This window comes from Neofelis nebulosa, chromosome 6, assembly GCF_028018385.1.
Source record: "Neofelis nebulosa isolate mNeoNeb1 chromosome 6, mNeoNeb1.pri, whole genome shotgun sequence".
Classification (NCBI taxonomy): domain Eukaryota; kingdom Metazoa; phylum Chordata; class Mammalia; order Carnivora; family Felidae; genus Neofelis; species Neofelis nebulosa.
In genome coordinates, this window is record NC_080787.1 from 145,104,796 (window position 1) to 145,125,933 (window position 21,138).

The following is a 21,138-nucleotide window of genomic DNA, read 5'->3' on the forward strand; positions in this document are numbered from 1 at the left end:
AGACTGCTGTCAGGAGTAAATGACAAAGTCATTTGAGTAAAAAGATAAAATAATAGTAGCCGTCATCTATTATCCTCTCACTATTTGCCAAGCACTATTCCCAGGGCTTTCTTCTATATCAAAATAAACATCAGTTTAACAATACTTGTACCAGTTTGTCAGTGGAGAAATTCAGGCCTCAGAGAGTCTAAGTAATGTGTCTAAGGCTGAGCGGCTAATAATTAGCAGAAGAAAGGAGTGAACGAAGTTCGGACCACAAAGGCCACGCTTCTAACCCTGGCTGTCACCAGCTCCCCATTTCCTAGGTAAATAGTGGCCCTCTGTGGTGCCAGGAGGAGGGGGTCACTATGACCGTGCAGCTCATACTCCCTGCTGGCAGGAACAGATGGGGTTGAAACTCTGCGTAAGGTGCCCTTAGCCAAGAAAGGGTGCAGTTTTCTACAGAAAAGCACCGTGGTTCTGTGGGGCTGTGTCTACCCAGAAGGCCACTTTTCTTCTGCTTCTCACAAAGGTGCTTGCTGGCCTAAATACAGGTGTAGAATTCTCCACACTATTTAGCTTAGGAGTGAAAGGTTAAAATCTTTAATGATATTTGTCACATCTGCCAAAATTTTTGTCTGCTTTCCTTGCTGCATTTCCCACGTGCAGTCATTGATCCTTTCATTCATCAGAAACCGTTTTAACTATTGCATATTATATGGCGCTCATATTCTTCTGTCTTGTTTTAACTGTCTCCCATTTTCTTTGTCTCTCCTTATTCTGAAGCTTTTCCTTCCTGCCTTTGTGTCCTGCTCTGGACCATTGTGTATTCCACACGACCAGCTTTTCCATAGGTACAGTTAATTCCTCTGTTCACAGGAATTTAAATTCAGGTTGGGCTGTATCCCATATGTTTAAGACCTAAAACAATTACAGATACTTCAGAACTCAGAACTCTATGAAATAAACTATTTATCATATCAGATTGCACGAGGGAGCCATTGCAGGTTGAGAACTGGGCTAGGTCACAGATGGTATATTTCATGGGTTATGATTTCACAAAACAGTCTGTCTTCACAATTTGCTTCTCTTATATTTCCCTCTTGTGAGTCCTGTGGGTCGTCATCAGACAGAATGAAAAAACCCGACGCTTTATCAGTTTAAGTGATAAAATACATTTACCTTGTTTGCTGTTTGGATTCCCTCTGAATCTAATCATGAATTCCTTTGCTGTGTTGGAGGTGGGCGTTCTGCCCAGATCGGGTCACAGGGTAAGCGGATGTGGATTCCGTCTGTGGCTGTGGGAGTCGGCTGTCCTCTGGTGTGCCACGTTAGGGTCTCTTGTTTATGGGCCTGTGCATGACAGCTGTTGTGACTCACCCACGAGGAGATGGCGTGAACACGTTTATAAGTTCAAGAAATAGAACTAGAGAACACATTGTGTGAGACACAGCAAAGGCTAGAAATTAGAAAATAAAAGGTCTGCTTTAAATCCCCAAAAGATCTGTTCGGCTGTATCCTGCTATTACACAGACTGGGACGTCTCAGCCACGTGGTTTTTGCGTGTTCTTCCTTTTATCCCTTACAAAGTCATATTCTTATTTGCTAAATGAAATGAGACTTTGAGAGAGTCACGTACCTACAGCGTGAAATAGTAACTGTTAGAAAATGTGCTTAAGTAGGTATAGGGTGCTCTCGTGACCAGCGCACGTTCCCTCTCTGTCCCTCCCTCCCCCCCCCTTCGCTTCTACTCCCCACCTCTTCCTCTCCCTCTCTTCCTCCCACCTCCCTTTCGCTCCCCTTCTTCCTCCCCCTTTTCTTTCTCTCTCTCGTTTACTCATTCTCTCTCTGTCCTTTCAGCTTCTTGGGCTAGCCTGTCAATATCAGTGGTAATGTCGTTGATAAACATACCTAGAAAACTGTGTGCTAATGTAGTCTTTGTCTATAGAACCTGGGCATAGTTTTGATGTAAATAACTTAGCCTCTCTTTGGACCTCAGTTTCACGTTCTAAAAACAAAGGACTGGAGTAAGTGTTTATGTGGCTTTTGTTTTAGTTCTGAAAACTCTGTATGATTCCTGACAGTTCCCCTAAGTGCTTCTCTTCCGAGGGAGTCAAACTTTACTTTCCCCATGTTGTTACACACACACACACACACACACACACACACACACACACACACACGTATATACACATACATATATAAACAAAAATACTGCTATATTTAGATATAATTGATTTATAACATATTCGTTTCAGGTATATAGCATAATAATTCAATATTTTTACATATTTTGAAATGATCACAATAAATCTAATATCCATCAGTGTACATTGTTACAAAATTATATTTCTTGTACCAAAAACTTTAGGTTTACTCTCTTAGCAACTTTGAAATATATACTACAGCACTATTGACCATAGTATATAATGTAGTCACCGTGTTGTACATTACACCTCAATGACTTATTTTATTGCTCTCCCTGTGTTTTAATACTTCTAGCATGTTTCTACCTGAAATACTGTGTGTGAGCCCCATTAACATCTGCTAAACAACTCTAAGAATTGATGAAGTATGGTTTGGTTACTGCTAGCATGGATTTGCTGTCGGAGACTAAAAATAGTCTAAACATTTTACTTTTGATATGTTACTCATGATCTACGTATATCAGGTTTAGGAACCTTGTGTTCATTAATTATTTCTGTTGACAGAATATTCAGTAGTAAGTTCCTGAGGATATTTGTGGCCTAACATTGTCAACCTTGGACTGCCTAATTATAAAGCTGCTAGCCAAAAAACTGTGATATGGCGTTTGCATATTTAACTGCATGGAGATTTAACTCCATGGATTTCTTGTATAGGCTACAGTCCATGCACTTACTTACCGTTTCAGATATGTTCTCTAGAAAAACCTACTTCTCCCCAGCAACGTAAAAGGAGGCCTGTCTGGGTCTCTTACCATCCTTGGATATTTAGACTCCCTTCTTTTCAGCCTTTAGTCATGTTCCTTGTACCGGTAATGTTAGGTTATTCAAGGGCAATCCTGTTTGAATGCTGAGCATATAGACCAATTGCCAGTATCTAAAGCAAACATGGAGAATTTTCTCTGGGAAGAATTCAACATCAGCCTGACACTCATAATCGTGAGTGGTGGGTAATGAGAGGCTGCAAGCCAGTGAAAAGTAATTCTGCAAACATACCTTTCTTTGTAACCCATCAGCACTTAATAGCCCAGCTTCCGTGACCAAGTAACCACACAAAACGGTACTCCAGCATCCTGGCCTATGAGAGCAACATTGTTCTCTTGCTGACTTTAATCGTTCTCTTAAAGGAGATGATGTGGAACCCTCAGGTTAATTTTTCAACTTTACAGTTACGTTAAAAAGACGCACAGATTATAAAACTGAGAATCATCTGTGAGACAAAATGTTCACTTTCTTGACAGAGGATGCCAAGTAGGCCAGTAGGTACCTCAGTTGTTACTGTGTGCAAATCAAACTTACCTTGCTGTACTCGATAGGAAAGACTGGAAGAAATATGGCAAAATGTTAGAATTCGGTTAGCTCTGTGTAGTGCTACTGAGGATTTTTATTTTCTGTTTTGTTTTCTGATGAAACGGTTTCTCGTCTGTTTTTAAGAATAATGAGCTGTATTACTAATTTTGTCTCTCTTTTTTAATAGAAAGAGATGACACTATAAAATATATTTTTCTTGTTGAGGAAGAAGATATTTTCGTGTTGAGTTATTAGTAAATGGAATCAAATTTATCAGCTCATTTCTCCTTTGAATTAATATCTGTGTTGGGATAATTGGAAGTTTGTTGTTCTCTGATCTTCTTGGATTACAAGGACATAAAATTGGGAAAGAATTGATGATTGCATCTTAGTTTTTAAATATTACAGAACTAAATCTCCTATTCTGTTACGAGGAATTGCTGAGAGCTCAAAGACGTAGGTTTGGTTCGTGTAAAAGGTAACGTCTACCTCTTTAAAGACCAAGCAGTACGCTCCTGTTTTGTTTTGTTTTTTTTTAATTGCAAAAAATCAGCATCCCTTCTTATCGTTAATAGACTCGCCCCTCCTTTTTTTGTTACTAGGTACAAACTTCAGCAAAATAAAGTTAACACTAAATGTCACTTCATAATTGCAGTAATGATCACACAGCTGTGCTTTCCTCAGTTTATAACACATGTCAGCATCAGTTTAGGGGCTGAGCTTCATTTCCTGCCCAGATAGCATCCTGCGGACTTTTTGTGGTGGGAACGCAGAGCATCCTGTCGGTCACTGCTGGGGTGCTGAGGCCAGGAGTCGAGGTACCCCAGCTCTCGGAAATGCAGGCTGAGCTCTGCCGTTCACCGTGACTCGGTCCTTTATTTATTTACCTGCTTGCGGATTTTCTTACTTCTCAGTTATTTTTGTTTGCTAGATTAAGAACCATTTTATTTATGAGTTTGTGAATTTTCAAGGAAGAACTCTTACACTTAAATGAACCTGTAAGAAGCCCACAGAAAAGCAAGTGCCTGCAGCGCTAATAATGAGAACTGACAAGGCAGTCCTGCTGGGTTTATTTATGACCTTCTGCCTTTGTTAGCTCTTGTGAGAAATTCCTCTCTAACCATAACAATATTGTTGGAGTTTGGCACTATACAGAGAAATCCTACCGAGCCCCGAGGCCCACAAACTGGCACTCATTCAGCTCATAACAGATTGCTGGGCTTGTTGGAGTTGTGCATTTTCCTTCATTCCTCTTTTATTTAATTCATCAGTAGTTTTCACCAGTTTTTATGTACACGGCTTTAAAAAGAAAAAGAAAAAAATATATATATATATATATATATATATATTGCTTTTATTCTCAGAGCCCAAATCCCCTTTTTCCGTAATACAATGTCATACCTGCTTAAGTGCTAAGGAAAATTCGGAAGAGGACAGGGTCCTGGGAGGCAAGAAGAGACAGGTCTGTCCTGTACAAGGACAAATCATCGGACGTCACATCACATGCTCCACACTGACGGACTGTTAGGGCGCTCCTACCAATCTCATATGGTTACTCGCTCTCAGAGTTAAAGTGAACTCAGTAGAACAAATATACCTCAGGTTATGATTTTATAATACTCTGCTTATTATTTCTACTCCTTTTGGGTACTTTAAGAACCCGTTTATTCCAGCTTGTTTGCTTTCTTCTACAATTTCCAAGTGAGATAGGAAATTTAAAAGCATCAATTCACAGAGAGAATTGTGTTAAAAATTGTAATTTTCTTTGCAAGTAAAGAAAATCGATAATGTTGAACTTGTACCTCTTAAAATGAGATCCTTGACAGGAGTTTTCTGTATGGAGTTATTTAGACCATAGGAGATGCACAAAACCTGAAGCAGTATTATTCAGTATTTCTAATAATTGGCCCTGTTTTCTTCGGTGTTGCCAACAATGACAAAATAGCTATTCATATTCTATTTAAAGTATTGATAGACACATGACTTCTATTTCTTCCGAGAATCTGCAGGTTCAAGATGGCACTTTTGGGGGCAGTAAGCTGTGGAGGACCCGTTTAACTGGAAGTACCAGTGTCCGCATTTGCTGTGTTGATCCCTTTGAGGGAGTGGGTTGTTAGGCCAGGCCACGCTATTGAAATCAGTATCGAGAGTTTTGCTTTGTTCTACTTACCTCTTATCTGATTTTTAGTTTTCCTCAGCCATCTTACTCATGTACAAACAGACTTGCTAATGGAAACCGTGAGGAAAATTGTATTAAAAATCTTAGCCGGGAGGTGCGTGGGGGGCTCAGTCGCTTAAGCCGTCTGACTCTTGATTTTGGGTCAGGTCATGATCTCACGGTTCGTGAGATGGAGCCCCACATAAGACCCCACGCTTTCTCTGTGCTACTTGGGATTCTCCCTCTCTCTCTCTGTCTCTCTCTGCCCCTCCCCCTGCCTTGCGCACATGCTCTCTTTCTCAAAATAAATAAATAAACTTAAAAAAAGTCAAAGCCTGGTAAAATGTGAAAACTATGCATATGAGCATAACTTATTTGTCCATCTTTGTCTTTTATTTTCTTACCGTATACGTTTGCATTGTTTTCACATCTATTCTGAAAATACTAATATGATTTCATGCTACTATGATTCAACTGCTACCCGTTTTTTGAATGGGCTTTTTTTTTTCAAAAATTCTTTTTTCATGTTTATTTTTGAGAAAGAGAGAGTGAGAGAGCACAAATGGAGGAGGGGCAGAGAGAGAGGGAGACACAGAAGCTGAAGCAGGCTCCAGGCTCCGCGAGCTGTCAGCACGGAGTCCGACATGGGGCTTGAACCCACGAACTGTGAGATCATGATCTCAGCCGAAGTCGGACCCTTAACCAACTGAGCCACCCAGGTGCCCCAAATAATTATTGTATATTTAAATAACCCACTACTAAGTTGACATTTAGGTGGCTTCTCACTTTTTTGCCACTTTAACATCTAGCTTTCTATCTTTGTTGTTATTCTTTGTTTTAAATGTATTTCTACACTATGTGTTATAATAAAGATCGTGGTGGCTAATATTTATTCAGTAGATTCTCTGTTAAGCTAAATTCTCTCCACATCTTTGGGACAGAGATCCACTTTATAGGTGAAGAAACTGTAGCGCAGAGATGTTAATTCACTTGCCTGGTTTATACCACTAGGAAGTGATAGAGGGAAGATTTGAACCGAGGCTTTTTTACCGCTGGGGCTGATTACCTTTCCCATTCCCTCTTTGTTGTGCCGTGTTTATCATTGGTAACACTGCATTTTAAAGTGCCAAAAGCTATTTACTTAATAGAATATTGATTATTAACATAACTATTTGCCTGACACATAATTATCTGGTAAATATTTGTTAAAGAATGGAAGGATGCATTCATGCCACTATTTACTCATCCTATTTTATAAGTGAGATGATATTCTAGAAGTCATTTGCAAATTCTTTATGCTGCATTCAAAATGTAATTTCGATTACAAAGAGTGTTAACAAACAAACCGTGTGTCTGAAATGCGTGTATGTTTACATGTGTATGTAGGCATTTATATACAAAGCAACTGTTTATTGAGCACATGCTTAATAGTTCTCGTTCATAATTATATCTAATCCTCACTATATAGCATAGGTGATAGTTTCCCTATTTTTTGGATGGTGAATCTGAGGCTCAGTGAGGTTAAGTAACTTGCCCAAGACTGGGTGAAGAAATTGCAGATCCCGGACTTGATTTTCAAACTGCTCTTACTCCAGAATTCGTGGTTTTTACCTCTCCGTTTTTACTGTAAACCTACGTTCCAGTAAGTATTTAGTGAGCACTTTACCTGGGGCCATGCTTGGCGCTGTGGTACTTTATGTACAGCAACTCACTTAACTCTCTCATCAACACTGTGAGGTCATTACTTTTACTGTCCCCTACTAAGTACAGATGAGGGGTGGAGGCTCGTGGGGCTCTGTCATTGCCCACGTCCTTGGAATTTGCAAAAGAGGAGCTGGGTTGGGGTCAGCTGTGTGGTTCTAGAGCCCAGATTCTTTGTAGCCACTGTGGCCTGCATCCGAAAAGATCACTGTTTGCTACAATACAAAGGTGTAAAAAAAAACCAAAACAGCTAACATCTAATGGATGCTTTTAAAAAGCAAGTTTCATTAGAGGAGAGGAGTATGATGCAGAAGAAGACTTTCTGACCCTTGCTAGGGATTTACAGATTGATGACTGGAGTTTTAAGTCCAATTTTATTTCAAAACTTATAATTTACTGGGATAAAAGAAGAATTAGGCAATGTGATAGGCTTGCGAGTCTGCTTACTGAGGTCCCTTCTCTGTTCAGAGGTTTTAGAAGGCAAAGGGAGTGTGAATTTTATCCTTTCACCATTCAGAATCCTATATCTGAATTTGTTTATGTTGTCTTTGAGACTGCTTATAGCGGACTACAGTGCCCATCAGAGAAACTCTTCATTCTCCTACTGGGCCCTGAAATGTGTTCCAGATGACAAGGTAATTACTTGTAAGTGTGAGGCTGAGTAACACCATTGCACGGCACATCAGTGGCTGCGTTGACAGGTAGTGTGTTTGAGTGTGAAACACGCTGGCCTTCCAGACCTAATTCGGGCCCTTATTGATGATGATGATATTATTATTATTACTATTATTATTATAATAATCCTCATCACCCTCATCATTATTAGTATTTACAGGTTTCTGTCTGAAACCCTGAGCAGGTTTATGACCACCTCTTCTTGAGAAGGAGTTTTTTAAGTTATAAAATGGTTATATGCTCTTAGGAAAAATTACGATGTAAAATTGCACTTGAGTGCTAGCCCTTGAGGTGTTAAGTGACTGGCTGCCCCCTACGTAGACAGAAAATGACTCATTTTGGAAACCTCTTATCTAAGTGAATCTTAGATAACGTAAAATAAGAAAAACTCATGTTTTTAAGTTTGACTTTTGGGGGATGTACTGAATGTGTCGTATTTCATTTTAAAATATAAAAATAGTCTTCACAAAACATTTCCATCTGTAATGTAGTCAGGCTAATCATGTAAAAAATTTTCTGGATTCTCTACTTTTTTCCTAAAGAACTCAGAAGTCTTAAAAATAATTTCTGTGAAAATATAAAAATTTCAGCTTTCTTTTATATTGAAGCCATTAAACTATTTCTTTCTATTTTTAATGAGATAATTTTAATCTGTCTTTAAATACTGAAGAAATGAAATAACTTGTTTGTAGATATTTTTGATTATTGTTAGAAGAGGAGATAGTCATTCAAAGAAAGAAATTGGAATTTAAGCTGCTGTGGCCTCAGTATTTATTGCATCGTTAATTCTATTTTTAAAAAAATTTGTTTAATGTTTATTTTTGAGAGAGAGACTGCATGAGTGGGGTAGGGGCGGAGAGAGAGAGGGAGACACAGAATCTGAAGCAGGCTCCAGGCTCCGAGCTGTCAGCACAGAGCCCGACGCGGGGCCCGAACTCACGAACCGTGAGATCATGACCTGAGCCGAAGTCCGATTCTTAACCAACCGAGCCACCGAGCCCCACGTTAATTCTATTTTTAACTTCTCCTTCAGAACATGAGTAATTTGAGCGCTGTGTCTAATACATAACTTAGTACCAGGAAATCATCTTCTCTTTTGAACGTGATGCCCTTCACAGTTCCTTCTCGTTTGCTCTGTTCGTTACATTGATCCATTGGCAAAATAAACATGATGATCCCCACTTTACAGGTAAACAGAGGATTAGGTTGTCTTGCCCACAACCGATCCTTCATGCCACCCAGCTTCAGAAGCCTCTTACATCCAGCGCTTTTCTACTGAGGCACGGCGGTCTCTCCGTGCTAACGTTTTGTTATTGACAGAAACGTGGTAAAGAGAGTGCCCTGTCCTACTCATTAAAGCGCTTATGAATGAGTGACCCAGCAGGGCCACCTGCAGAATGAAAGGACTACCTCCTCCGTGCAGAATTTCCCTTCTCTTTTGGCTGCTCCTGTTTGGGTTTGTTTTCAAACCCAGTTCCCACCTCTTAGTGGATGTGGTTGTAGGACCTGCAGGGCCCTTGTCACTACCCACTGCGATCGGGAAAGTGGGGGACGACTGCCCTCCCTCCTCTTCTTCACCCTTTCAGCCCTTCCCCGCCACCTCCCTGCTCCCTCGCACTTACCCCTTACACACAGCTCGGGCTCTCTATCCCACGGCCTCTCCCTCTGGTTCACGATCAATCATTACAGCTCACACCTAACTCAGATTGTACCGCACCCATCCTTTCAACTTACTATTTCTCATTTAATTCTCACAGCAACTGTCTTCGGCAGGTACTGACATTTCCCTCAGTTTCCAGATGAGCGAAGCAAAGCGCAGAAAGGTTAAATATGTCGCCCGGTCACGTAATAAGCGGCAAAGCCAGGGTGTGAATCTATGTGGTCTTACTCCTAGAGCTTCCACCGTGGAACATGCTGACCTCTGATTAAAACCCAGCCTCAGAAGCCGTGCAGTAGACAGACGCGGCTTGGCATCACTGGGGAAGCCGCTGTGCAGCTCACACGTTCTGGTGTCGGTGGCACAGAGCGGCTCACCGAGATGTGAGCGGATGGCTCTTGGAGGGAAGTAGGGCCTCCCCGCGCGAGCCGTGCAGAGGTTCGTTTCAGGCTAGACCAGGCTGCTCAGGCTTTAGGTGCCATCCGTGGTGTCACGTGTCGGCTGTCGTGAGGGGAGGGAGGACCATGACATGATTCTTCCTTGTCTCTTTTCTCTCCCCGTTTCCCTGCTGACCCAGCAGAGCCAATGGCCAGTTCTCATGGGCTCCTCCGGTCTGCCGCTGCTGTCCCGGACTTTGTGCATTTCCACTAGTGTGCTGATGGGTCACTTCTCTGTTGCCTCCTCTCCTATATTGATGATGTGTCACTGCTTTGGGTTTGGGGGGTTGTTTTCTATCGACATTGTTTTTTGAGAGTCATACGAATATTTTTAACTGTAGCTCATTCAGTTTCACTGCTGTAGAGTGTCTCATTTTCTGAATACATCTCTATTTTATATTGCTGGAAAATTAGACTGTCTCCAACTTTTGTTGTTAGGGTCCTGAAACAGTTTTTCGGCACCTGGATGTGTCTCCTTGTGTACCTGTGCCAGAGAGCACACTTAGGCATGGACTTCCTGGGTCATAAGGTAAAATGCACCTTCAGCTTTACAGTGTGATTACAGATTTTTGCCCAAAGTGATCATACTAATTTATACTCCCACTAGCCATGTCTGGAAAAGCATAAAGTGCATATTTTCTCTCTCCAGTGTTTTTAAATTATGAAACGTCCGTTGGAAGTATTATTTCATTTATTGTTGTTAAGAGTATCAACCGATCATCTTATAAAGGAACTTTGGCTACACCAAAAGACACATAAGAGAATTAACTTCTTGACCATGTAAAAATTAATGGAGACAGGGCAGCCTTTCCTTACATAAGAATTCCAAATAATAAATGTAGAAGGAACAAAGGAAATAGAAAAGCAACATTAGGGCACCAGAGTTGTGCTGCAGGCGAGGCTCACTGATAAATGCCAACTAAAATTGTGGGCAAAACTAAAGGAGAAACCGTATACTTGCATTGCTTCAAATATATCCCCCCCAAATATTTACTTACTCTGTTTGCTTTTAACCTATACCCACAAATTCTTTGATGCTCATCCAGGAAATGGAGCATAATTTCCCTCCTTTGGGTGTGGGCTGGACTTAGTGACCCCCTTCTCATGAATGGGATACAGAAAGGGAAAAAGTCACTTGACTGTGGAGAAACCTGGGAGACACCACCTTAACCAAGTGATGACAGTACCATGAGCTCTTCTAAGTCGTGTTTATATCACACCCCTATCCGATGCCTTGTAAAGGACCCTCCACGTCTGTGCTATTCTTTCCCCAAATCTATAACCTCAGCGTAGTCACAGGAAAACACCAAACACAAATTGAAGGATAAATGTGCCACGGTTACATAAAATGTGAACTTGAGGGAGCCTGGGTGAAGGGTACGTAAGAACACTCACTAAGTACTCTTTGCCACTTTGTATAAGTCTAAAGTCATTTCAAAATAAAAATTTTTTAAAAATCCAGTGAAGGATTAGAACAAGCATGTATGTTCGTATGGTTCATGTGAATAGGGAAATGTCAAAATAACTAAGTTTTAGTACTGTTGTAGAAGTAAAACTTCCCTCTATTCCATGTAGACTCAGTACAATTTGTGTGTTTCTGTTTTTTTTTTTTTTAAGTTGCTAATTTATTTGCGGTTCCTATAGGTCTTACTGTTTTAAAGTATTTCATTGCTGTATGCTGAAGAAATAAATGTCTCCTGAGGGTTCATGCCTTTTTGTTTTTAAGTTTTATTTTCAGAATTTCTACGTGCTAAGCATTACACTTCTAAGATAAACAGTAGTTTTTCACCATGAGAGACGCAAAAAGGTGGTGTTGATTGCTTTTCTGTTATAAAGATTTATGACACGCTTTCAGCAATAAAAACTGGTATCAGTAGAAAAACTCTAAATCTTGCATATTTACAGATCTTGTTAGTTTGTCAATTTGCTTTCAAAGCACATGGGTCATTCATACCTTAGAGTTTCATACCTGACGTTGATATTTGTAAAACACAAGCCCATAAACCCATGTCCCTCTTCCTGCGTGTAACAAGCTGATCCTTCCCCCTTTATAACTGCGCGTCTCAGGAGTCGTCACCAACGGTTTGGGGGTGGGGTATATAAAGAACATAATCCGGTAAAGCCAAGTGTTCCTCATAATTAGTTTTTATTCACTGCTGTGCTATTTTAAGGGTGAGGTATGTATATTTCAGCTCACTTACCCATTCAATGATTCTTACATATAACTGAAATGAGCAGGGCGGCTGCAGTCCGGAAAACACGTCACCGTTTAACCTGGACTGTAGTTATTGAGGTCCTTGCTGTTGTTCCTTTGTGTGTTCAATTTTATTTAACGCTAAAATACATAGCTCTTTATAAAATGTTTTACAGATTTATTCTGAAGCGGTACCTATAATTGTAACCGTGTTCTTAAGGCATTCTTCGTTCCTAAACACTTGAAAACATGATTGTTTTCCTTTAAAGTGTTTAACATTTCTTTCTCGGCATTCCTCTGCATTCCTTTTCCTTCTCTGGTGACATTAGAAGCATCTCGGAGCCGTCCGTCGGCTCCCTGGCTCCTAAGAGTGGAAGCCCACGCGGCCTGCTGTGGGCAGAGAGAGGCGGTTCACGGCCGCGCCCACCCCTCTCGCCCAGTCTCTTTCCTGGCTTCCCAGTGAGCTTCCCCTCACCGCTCCTGAAGGGGCATCCGGCCCACAGCTCTTGCCTTTCCACATTGTTCTGTCTGCCTCCAGGCTCCTGCACACCACTCTTCCAGGGGGCACGCCTTGGCTCCTGGTGTGGACCTACCGCAGACCGCAGCCCCCGGGCCAGCGTGCACCGGCTGAGGACGCGCTGTTGTGTCTTCCATACCGCTTACGAATCCGCCCCTCCATCACAGAATTTCTTCCTTAAGAATTTGTCTGGCTAGCTGTTTGTCTCTCTTCACTGACACTCTGCGAAAGTGGGCGTTTGAGTGTGCAGGATCGACAGTGCAGGCCAACTTAAATATAAAATGTCATTCACATGTTTTTCCACCTCCTTTTCCATCACCTCTCTCCCCCACCCACAGCTTCACCTGCAAACCTTAGAGAGGGCATGCCTGCCTGAGGGTTGACACGCAGTACAGAGACCTCTCCCCAAATCATTCATTGTTCTCACTTTATTATGTAGTTGTAACCTCACAGGTGGTCTGTCATTTCTATTAATAAGTGCATTCTTTAAGATGCCGTTGCTCTTAGAATAATAACGGACCAGCAACTGTTCACACATGAGTCTTTTTTAATGTTTTCAGCACTGGCTTGGGCTTTGACTCAAGGTTAGGAAGGGTCCGGAGGCTCTTGGCTATGTTGGACAATGAAATCAGTTAAGAAACATTTGGGTAGGAACAATAGATTGGAGCTAATAAGATGCTATAGTTTCGTCGTATAAGAAAATATACACAATGTCTCTGGTACATAGAGGGTGCTGAATCAATGGTAGTAAGAGTTGTTGCTAAAAAATCATCATTATTCTGTTCATTATCATTATCACTTGTGAGCACAGTCCTAGGAGTGTAACCAAGCACGGTAATGTTATTTCCAAGTGAAAGTTAATCCCAAATTCCATACAATGTAAAAAAAAAACCCAAAAAACTGTAAGTAAATTTTCTTGCCAAATAATTTTTAAGTTCAGGACTGCCCATACTGTTGTAAAGGGTCTGTTTGTTGTTCTTCCTACCCTACATGACATCTTGAGACTGTTGTTAATAGTGGAAGAACAGAGAATCTCCCTGGGCAGAGTTCAAAAACTGAGAATAATTTAGGATCCCCCTGAGGCTCGTGCAATGGGAAAAAATTCCCTTACATGATGCATATTTCATACTTATATTGTTTACCACGTCTAAATTTAGAACACAGCACATTTCGTATCAGGAGTTCTAACCCAAGGACCTTTGAGGCCAGCTTCTATTTTAGGTGCTGATTTTTCAAAATCAAAGGAAATACAACCATTTTAACAATTTTTGCTTATGATAGTGTGCGTGACTCTGAATCCTGCTTCTGTAAAGTATCGGTTTAGTTGATTATCCTACAAATGTCCCTTTGAAATGAGAGTTACCCATAATGGAATCTTGGCTGGAGAAAAAGAAAAAGAAAGTGGTTCTCATTACAATGAATTTTGACTCATGAATTTTCTTTGCATTTATCCTTGGCTTTGGCTAGGGGTTTGTCATTTGTGGCGCTTGTGACTATGTTTAAATTAACATCAAACTTTTTTTTTCCAGTTGGCCTCATACATCTTAAGGCTACATGTTATATATATTGTCACATATAATGAAGAGATAAATATTTATTATTTGGACATGTTTAAATAGAAAGTGATATATATAACTTGGAAAGAAGATGCTTTTAGAGCCTAAAAATTAGTGCTTTGGAGGATTTTTTTTTTCACAGATTCTGTCTTACTGTGCCTTTGCATTTTTTTATTCGTTTAGACAGGAAGCCTAAGCTTTTAACTCATTTGCTGTCTAGACAAACGAAAACAACAGGGACTTGGGTAGGCTGCATGGAGAAGAAACCTACCAATATCATAGAGATTACACAGAGTCACCATGAGGTTTTTCCTTTGTGTATATATGGCAGTCAAATTATTGACTCAATTCTAATATCAGTTTCAAGGTGCGTTTGTATCACATGTCCAAAATGATACTTCTAAAATAAGGTTGGAAGGTACGAAGTGATTTTACAGTGTGCGAAGTGTCAGTTTCTAAAGAGCTAAGCATCTGATGAGGCTGGGGGTGGTTAGCCTCAGGGATGTTAATTGGAAACAGAGGGCTGAGAATTCATTGCTAAATCTTAATAGCAAAGTCAGTAGTTTTCACTAGAGCATTTATGGTAAATATTTAGAAAGATTTGCATGTGCTGGCTTACTCTATATGGTCTTTGCAGCTGTATTTTACCATAGAGCATATAAATTCAGCGACAGTCACCAGTGACCAGTCAAACCCTTCCTCTCTTTAGCACCACACTTGGCACAAGGAGTCACTGCTGTTAAGAAAGTTAGGGTCCAGTTAGAGAAAAAGAAAAAAATGCGTGTCTGAATTTTATACTTAAAATTCTAAAAAGGAGAAGAGACACTATTCCTGCTTTTGAAGATAATGGAGAGACTTTTTAAAAAGACCATTGAACTGGCATTTTAACCTGTGCGTCAAACCCATGGGAAGTCACAGTGAGAAATCATTAACTGTATCCTATTAAAATCCTTAAACAAGAGACCTGAACTAGTCTCATTGATTGAAATATCTTCTCTGTTTCTAATTCAGTGTTTATCCTCGTGCTCTCTTGGGGCACTTCTGAGCGAGAGAAGACCAAATGTGTGTCTGTTCTGCAGTTCTCTATCAGAGACTGATCTAATACTATCAACTAATTGTATTGAGGGCCACAGCTTAGAGTATGTTGGAGTCGATTTGCTTTTGTAAAAACCCACTTATTTAATTAAACAAGGGAGTAAGATTTTCTAACTTATTCCCAGGTCTTGGAAGAGACGGTAAGATGTCCCCAGCATTACCTGAATTTACCCTTTAGGAAGCTAACTTACTAGATACATTGAATACCATCAAAACCAAAGATGCCTCTGGATGTAGTAAGTCATAATAAATGAAAAATATTTTTAGGGAGCTGGGGGTGGGGAACATGTCGGGATCCGAGCTCGGCAGGAAGTGGGACCAGTGCATGGCGGATGCGGTCGTGAAGATAGGTGTCGGTTTTGGATTAAGACTGGTTTTCTCACTTACCTTCTTTAAAAGAAGAATGTGGCCATTAGTCTTTGGTTCTGGCATGGGATTGGGAATGGCCTACTCCAACAACTGTCAGCATGATTTCCAGGTTCCATATCTTCTACACGGAAAATATGTCAAAGAGCAGGAGCAGTGACTTCCACCTGAGAACATCCCAGTGGGAGGAAAAGAGAAATCATGTCTATTCCTCAGGAATACTGAAGTGCCCTGGAGTCAGCTGACATTCTTCTGTAGCAATGTCATCAGTAATGCTTTCAACTCCAGCACACTGTTTATGTATTTGAAACCAAGTCTGTTTCTTGTTTTGCATTTCCTCTCTGGAAATTGCAAGGAGGTGGTCTTAAAAGAAGTAAATTAAAAGTAGGCAGCCCCCCAGTAAATTAAAAGTAGGGAGGATCATCTATAATATGCAGACATGAGAGAATTTGTATGTCTGTTACGTGTATGTGTAGATCTCTAAAAATTCTTCCTATGCTCCTCCTTCGTGGCATGTTCCCATACACACCCTTCTGTCACTGCCCTTCCCCACCCTGTCCCATCGTATTGAATCAGGGACATATCTGCGCTCTGTGTTAAGTCGTAAGTGTTTCTCTTGTCAGAGTCTGCTAGCATTGTTATTGCTCCCCGGTGGCACTTCCTGCTCCGTGCAGTGAAATCTCCTGTACCTGTCGCTTGGATCAGAATGAAAATTTTACATGGGCGGAGAGACGATGGTTACGGAGGGAAAGCCTTTGCAGGGAACTTCCATTTAAATTAAATTTTAAAGTAAAACAAGCTTTTCTTTTCTAAGGCACTGATTTTCAAAAAATAATTTAACCATTGGCGGCAGAGGTTACGTTATTTTGGGGGTGCTGGAAAGTATTCAGTATTCTGAGTGATGCCACATACTGAAAACCCAACTCGAGAGCTAGATTTTGCCAACTCCACTTGTCCTGGCAGAATACCGAATTTACCGTGTATGAGCCCATGCAGTCATTGCCTCACCCGTCACTCCACACAGCAAAGATGCAAAGGGAATGCTGTGGGGCAGGGGGACTCTAGCCCCTTAAAAGAGTCCTCTCTGCAATTACCTTACCTGCCAGCCTTCCAGCAAGATAAATGGAAGCACTGTAGCTTGAAGGTGCCTTGGTCCGAATGAGATGCAGTAAGGTCTCTCTGTTCTTTACAGGCGTCATAGATCTGATAGTACTTATAAAAGAAGAACAGAGTTGGTGCCCTGCTGACTAAATTGTCCTCTAGAGGAGTATTAGTTACAGAGCTTCTTTGTTAACTAGGCTGAATGTTTAAACCACTGTTGAACTTCTTTTATTAACATGTTTTAAGATAGCTATACATATGGATACCCTGAGTGTCTGCAGGGCGGGAATATTTCTCTATAATTTACATATAAAAGTTACGTGTATGTATAATAGTAATATAGAAATTATATCTTTTTATTACTCTTCTGTTGCACTGAGGTCTAGTCAGCACTGAAATTCGGATGATATGTTGAACACTAAGAAAGCCACCGTTTTTATATTTTTCTCTTGGTATTTCCTTGATCAGCTTGTTGGATAACAGAAATGTTTTTCATGCTTTTGCAGCTTGAATGAAGCTTTCTTAACACCCATCCGTGTCACCTGTTCGGCCGTAACTTGGAATTTTAAGGGAGGACAGGGAAGGAATTTACAGGTCGCGCAGAGAATGTTACACATTTCCAAGTAACAATTTGTTTGTTTGGGTTTCTTATGAAGAAAGATTTGCGTAAGAGTATTTAACTTCAGATGATGATGTTTAAAAAAAATTGAATCTATGTCAAAGCCTTTTCTATGTTTAAACCCATAAGTAGTATAATAAAAGATAATAGTTTTATCTCTAGTTATCTATTAAAAATTTGTTTTTCCTGCAACGAAGCATGAAAAGCCCACTTCTCAGCATGAAAAGCCCACTTCTCCCCCCTCCCCGACTGTTTCTTGCCCGACGGACCCCTTGTTTATTGACGATGGATACTTGTTAGGTGTTAGAGAGTGCGTGCACACAGAGCCCGCCAGCCATCGTCACGGGGGCTTCCCAGCTTCCTCCACTCCTACAAAGAGAACGCGGCTCTGTCTGGCTCCCATTCAGTATTTTCCGGGTGGATGTAGATGTGGAGTCGGTCCCTGTTCTTGGCGAAGCTCCTAGGATTCCTGACATACAGGGTGTCACCACGTGGTTCGACTGAGGCCTGGCGCTCTCTCATTTACCCCAAGGAAGAGGCAAAGGCAGTAGACCCCGTACTAGAAATACTTCATCTCTGAGTCAGGGGTTAGCAGACTTTTTCTGGAAGGGCCCGACAGTAGATATTTTGGGCTTTGCAGGCCACGGGGTCTCCATCGGAGTCTCCATCCTAGCCCCGAAGTGGCCGTGGTCGGTACCTAGAGGGATGGCGGTGACAGCGTTCGATAAAACGTTAACAGATACTGGAATTCGAATTTCAAGTATTTTTCACGTATCACATAGTATTACGCTTGATTTTTTTTTCCCTCTCAGTCATTTAACAACATTTGGTTCGCGGGCAGAGCAAAAACGGGCAGCGTCCAGCTGGAGCGCCCAGGCCAGAGCCGACAACACCTGCTTTGACGAGCCCCGCCCATGTGTCCCTTTGCAGTTCTGTGAATTGGTTACATCCGGTCAGGAGGGGGCTGCGTTGGGAGCAAGTTCTTAAACCCCAACCCCTCTTCCACCCCCCGCACCCATCCTCGCTCTGAGCCTGCGCCATGAGGAGTCCGCAGAGAGCCGGGGGTGGGGGGAGGGACGGCTGGAACTGGCCCTGTTTGCTCTCTCAGCAGATCGACATGAGTGCACGAGGACACTTCTAATTTCAGTCTTGTTTCTAGAGAGTCAGAGAAGTGCCTTGATTTCTGAAGGGTGAAAGGGTGTACTCTCTACGTCATATACAGTGTGTCACTTGCTCAATAACCTTTCTCTCTTTCTGACCCTGCTTCGCAAAAGTTGTGCTCGGTTCCGAAAGTCTGCATGGAACTGTTGTTGAACCCGGTAATCCAGTTAAATACAGCATTTTACCAGCTGAATATGTGCAAAATCATGCAACTTGTGGGCCCTGAGTAGAAACGTTTATAGATTTTATCCTCTGAATTTTGAAAATACGATTCAGTTTTCCTCATTTTATTTTGGAGATTCGATGATACTTTCTCCAGTGGTGATATGTTCAATCTACCCTGATACTGTTATATTTGTTATTATGTTTGTTACTCTAAACCTAGATGTGATTCTTAGATGTTACTCTCCGTAGCATAAGAAATTTTTGTTTTTCTGTACCATTCATTTTTGTGAGGTTTTTGTAGCTATTTGAGAATGTTATTTTTTAATCGTTGGCACTTTTGCTGTTAAGAAAGAGAAGCTAGCTATATGATTTAACAGATGGTTAACAGAGAAACTTTCCAGGAGACTGGGATCCTCATCCTGAGTTTGCTTTGTGACATTTGGGGCTACCCTCAAGACCCATAACCAGCTACGCTTTACCTGGTCCCTTTGGTATTTCTTGGTCTAGATTCAGTCTACCTCCACCAGTTTTCAAAGCCCCAGTTTTAGAAGTCCCACTAGTAGTAAGCAGTGAGATAAGCTGAATGAGTAGAGGGTATAAATTAGAATTAAATATGCGTTATAGACAATAACAGAACCAGGCATTTTTGATCCCATTCTGCAGCATTTAGTCCTAGATCATCAAGGCAAATAATTTTATACTGCAGCCCAGCCTTTAGAACTCAGCCAGCTCTAGCTCTGGGCCCCACCTCATCTCCAGACTCTCAGCGACCTGGGAGTGCCTGCTGGTGGGTGACCCATTCTGGACCCTGGCACCACAGCAGCGAGGAAGGCTGAACTCCAGTCTTTTCCTTTCATTCTGACCAGGTTGCAGAAGACTCCTCTCTCAACTCTCTTCATCCTCTTGAGTGGATGGTTCTGTCCTCAGTGCTGTAACCTTTGACAGTAACTAACTGAGCTGCAGTTTCTGTGTCTGTCAAATGGTGATGTTAATAACTGCCTTACAGGGTGTTAGGAACAAATCAGAGTTGGCATTAAAAATTGTTTGTTTAGCTTCAAGTTGTTATAAAGTAAGGTATAACATGAGGACCCATTTCTGCCAACATAACCTCAAAGGGATTTATTTTCACAGGATCCTACAAAAGTATACACATAACTATTTTATCATAATGGCACTTACAGTTACTTAGGATGTAAGCATTTCTTACCACAAGGTTTGATTAAAATTCTGCTGTTCCATTAGAACGTAATAGTTTGAAATTCACATAGTCCTTCAACGTTGACTCCAAACAGAAGGATCCGGAGCTATAGTTTTCAGTTTATGGAAATCATCATTTCTTTCAGATGGTAAAGTCACCATCGGAAGTGCTGTTTCCTGTAACTCTTGGAACAGGTTTGGGGGACAAGTGCTGGCAGCTTAAAGGAAAGCTGTCAGGTGGTTTTACGGAAGAGAGCTGTACAGCTTTCTTCACTCTTTAGGACTGGGCCAGATCTTAGGGTTCAACTCATGAGAGACCTCCTGAAAGTCTTCTAAGAACGAGTGGCCATGCTCTGAATTTTGGGTATTATCTAGAAAAACTTTGTCTCCGAAAGGGGCATTGTTGCAATTTTGAAATACTTTTTTGATCAGGCATGGATCCAAGAGTGTTACTTTATAAACCTATTGGTGTTTCTTTCTCAGGACCTGTCTGGCTCCATTGATGACCTCCCCACGGGAACGGAAGCCACTCTGAGCTCAGCAGTCAGTGCGTCTGGATCCACGAGCAGCCAAGGGGATCAGAGCAACCCTGCTCAGTCGCCTTTCTCTCCACACGCATCCCCCCATCTCTCCAGCATCCCCGGGGGCCCGTCGCCTTCTCCTGTCGGCTCTCCTGTGGGAAGCAACCAGTCACGATCTGGCCCAATTTCTCCTGCAAGTATTCCAGGTATTCATTTCTTAATATTTATTATTCCACTCGGTGGTAAAGACAGACCTAGTGTTCATAAATGGCGACATACATCCCATGGTTTGTTTTACTATTCAAAAACGTGGTGATGAAACCACATGGTAATGGAACCATGTGTTAGAAGCATAACTTTGAGAGTCCCGATTCCTGAAGATATTCAACTAATGAATGAACAATAAACACTCCGTTACTAAAATCGCCCGCTAGTTTGATGTTTTTGGTTTGGACATTGACCTTAACGCCAGAAATTTATTTATTCTCGGTGTCTGTTTTGTAATGATTCTATGCATAAGATTCTCTGTTGATGAGTGCCACTGA

General features: G+C 41.3%; 2 protein-coding genes across 13 annotated transcripts in view; both read left to right on the plus strand.

The window, feature by feature from the left end:
- Positions 1-21,138, plus strand: part of ARID1B (AT-rich interaction domain 1B) — a 450,488-nt gene that overhangs the window by 300,413 nt on the left and 128,937 nt on the right. For all 12 annotated transcript variants that reach the window (XM_058736206.1, XM_058736204.1, XM_058736199.1 and 9 more), the window contains one exon: positions 20,556-20,799. In XM_058736206.1, coding sequence (XP_058592189.1) covers positions 20,556-20,799 — 244 coding nt within the window. The remainder of the gene's footprint in view (positions 1-20,555; positions 20,800-21,138) is intronic.
- On the plus strand, positions 15,699-16,220 carry LOC131515503 (MICOS complex subunit MIC10-like). The gene has a single exon (XM_058736211.1). It carries the CDS (start codon positions 15,714-15,716, stop codon positions 15,987-15,989), a length of 276 nt encoding a protein of 91 aa, XP_058592194.1. The 5' UTR covers positions 15,699-15,713; the 3' UTR covers positions 15,990-16,220.

Coding starts and splice junctions, on each gene's coding strand:
- LOC131515503 (XM_058736211.1), top strand. CDS start 15,714: ATGAAAAATATTTTTAGGGAGCTGGGGGTGGGGAACATGTCGGGATCC.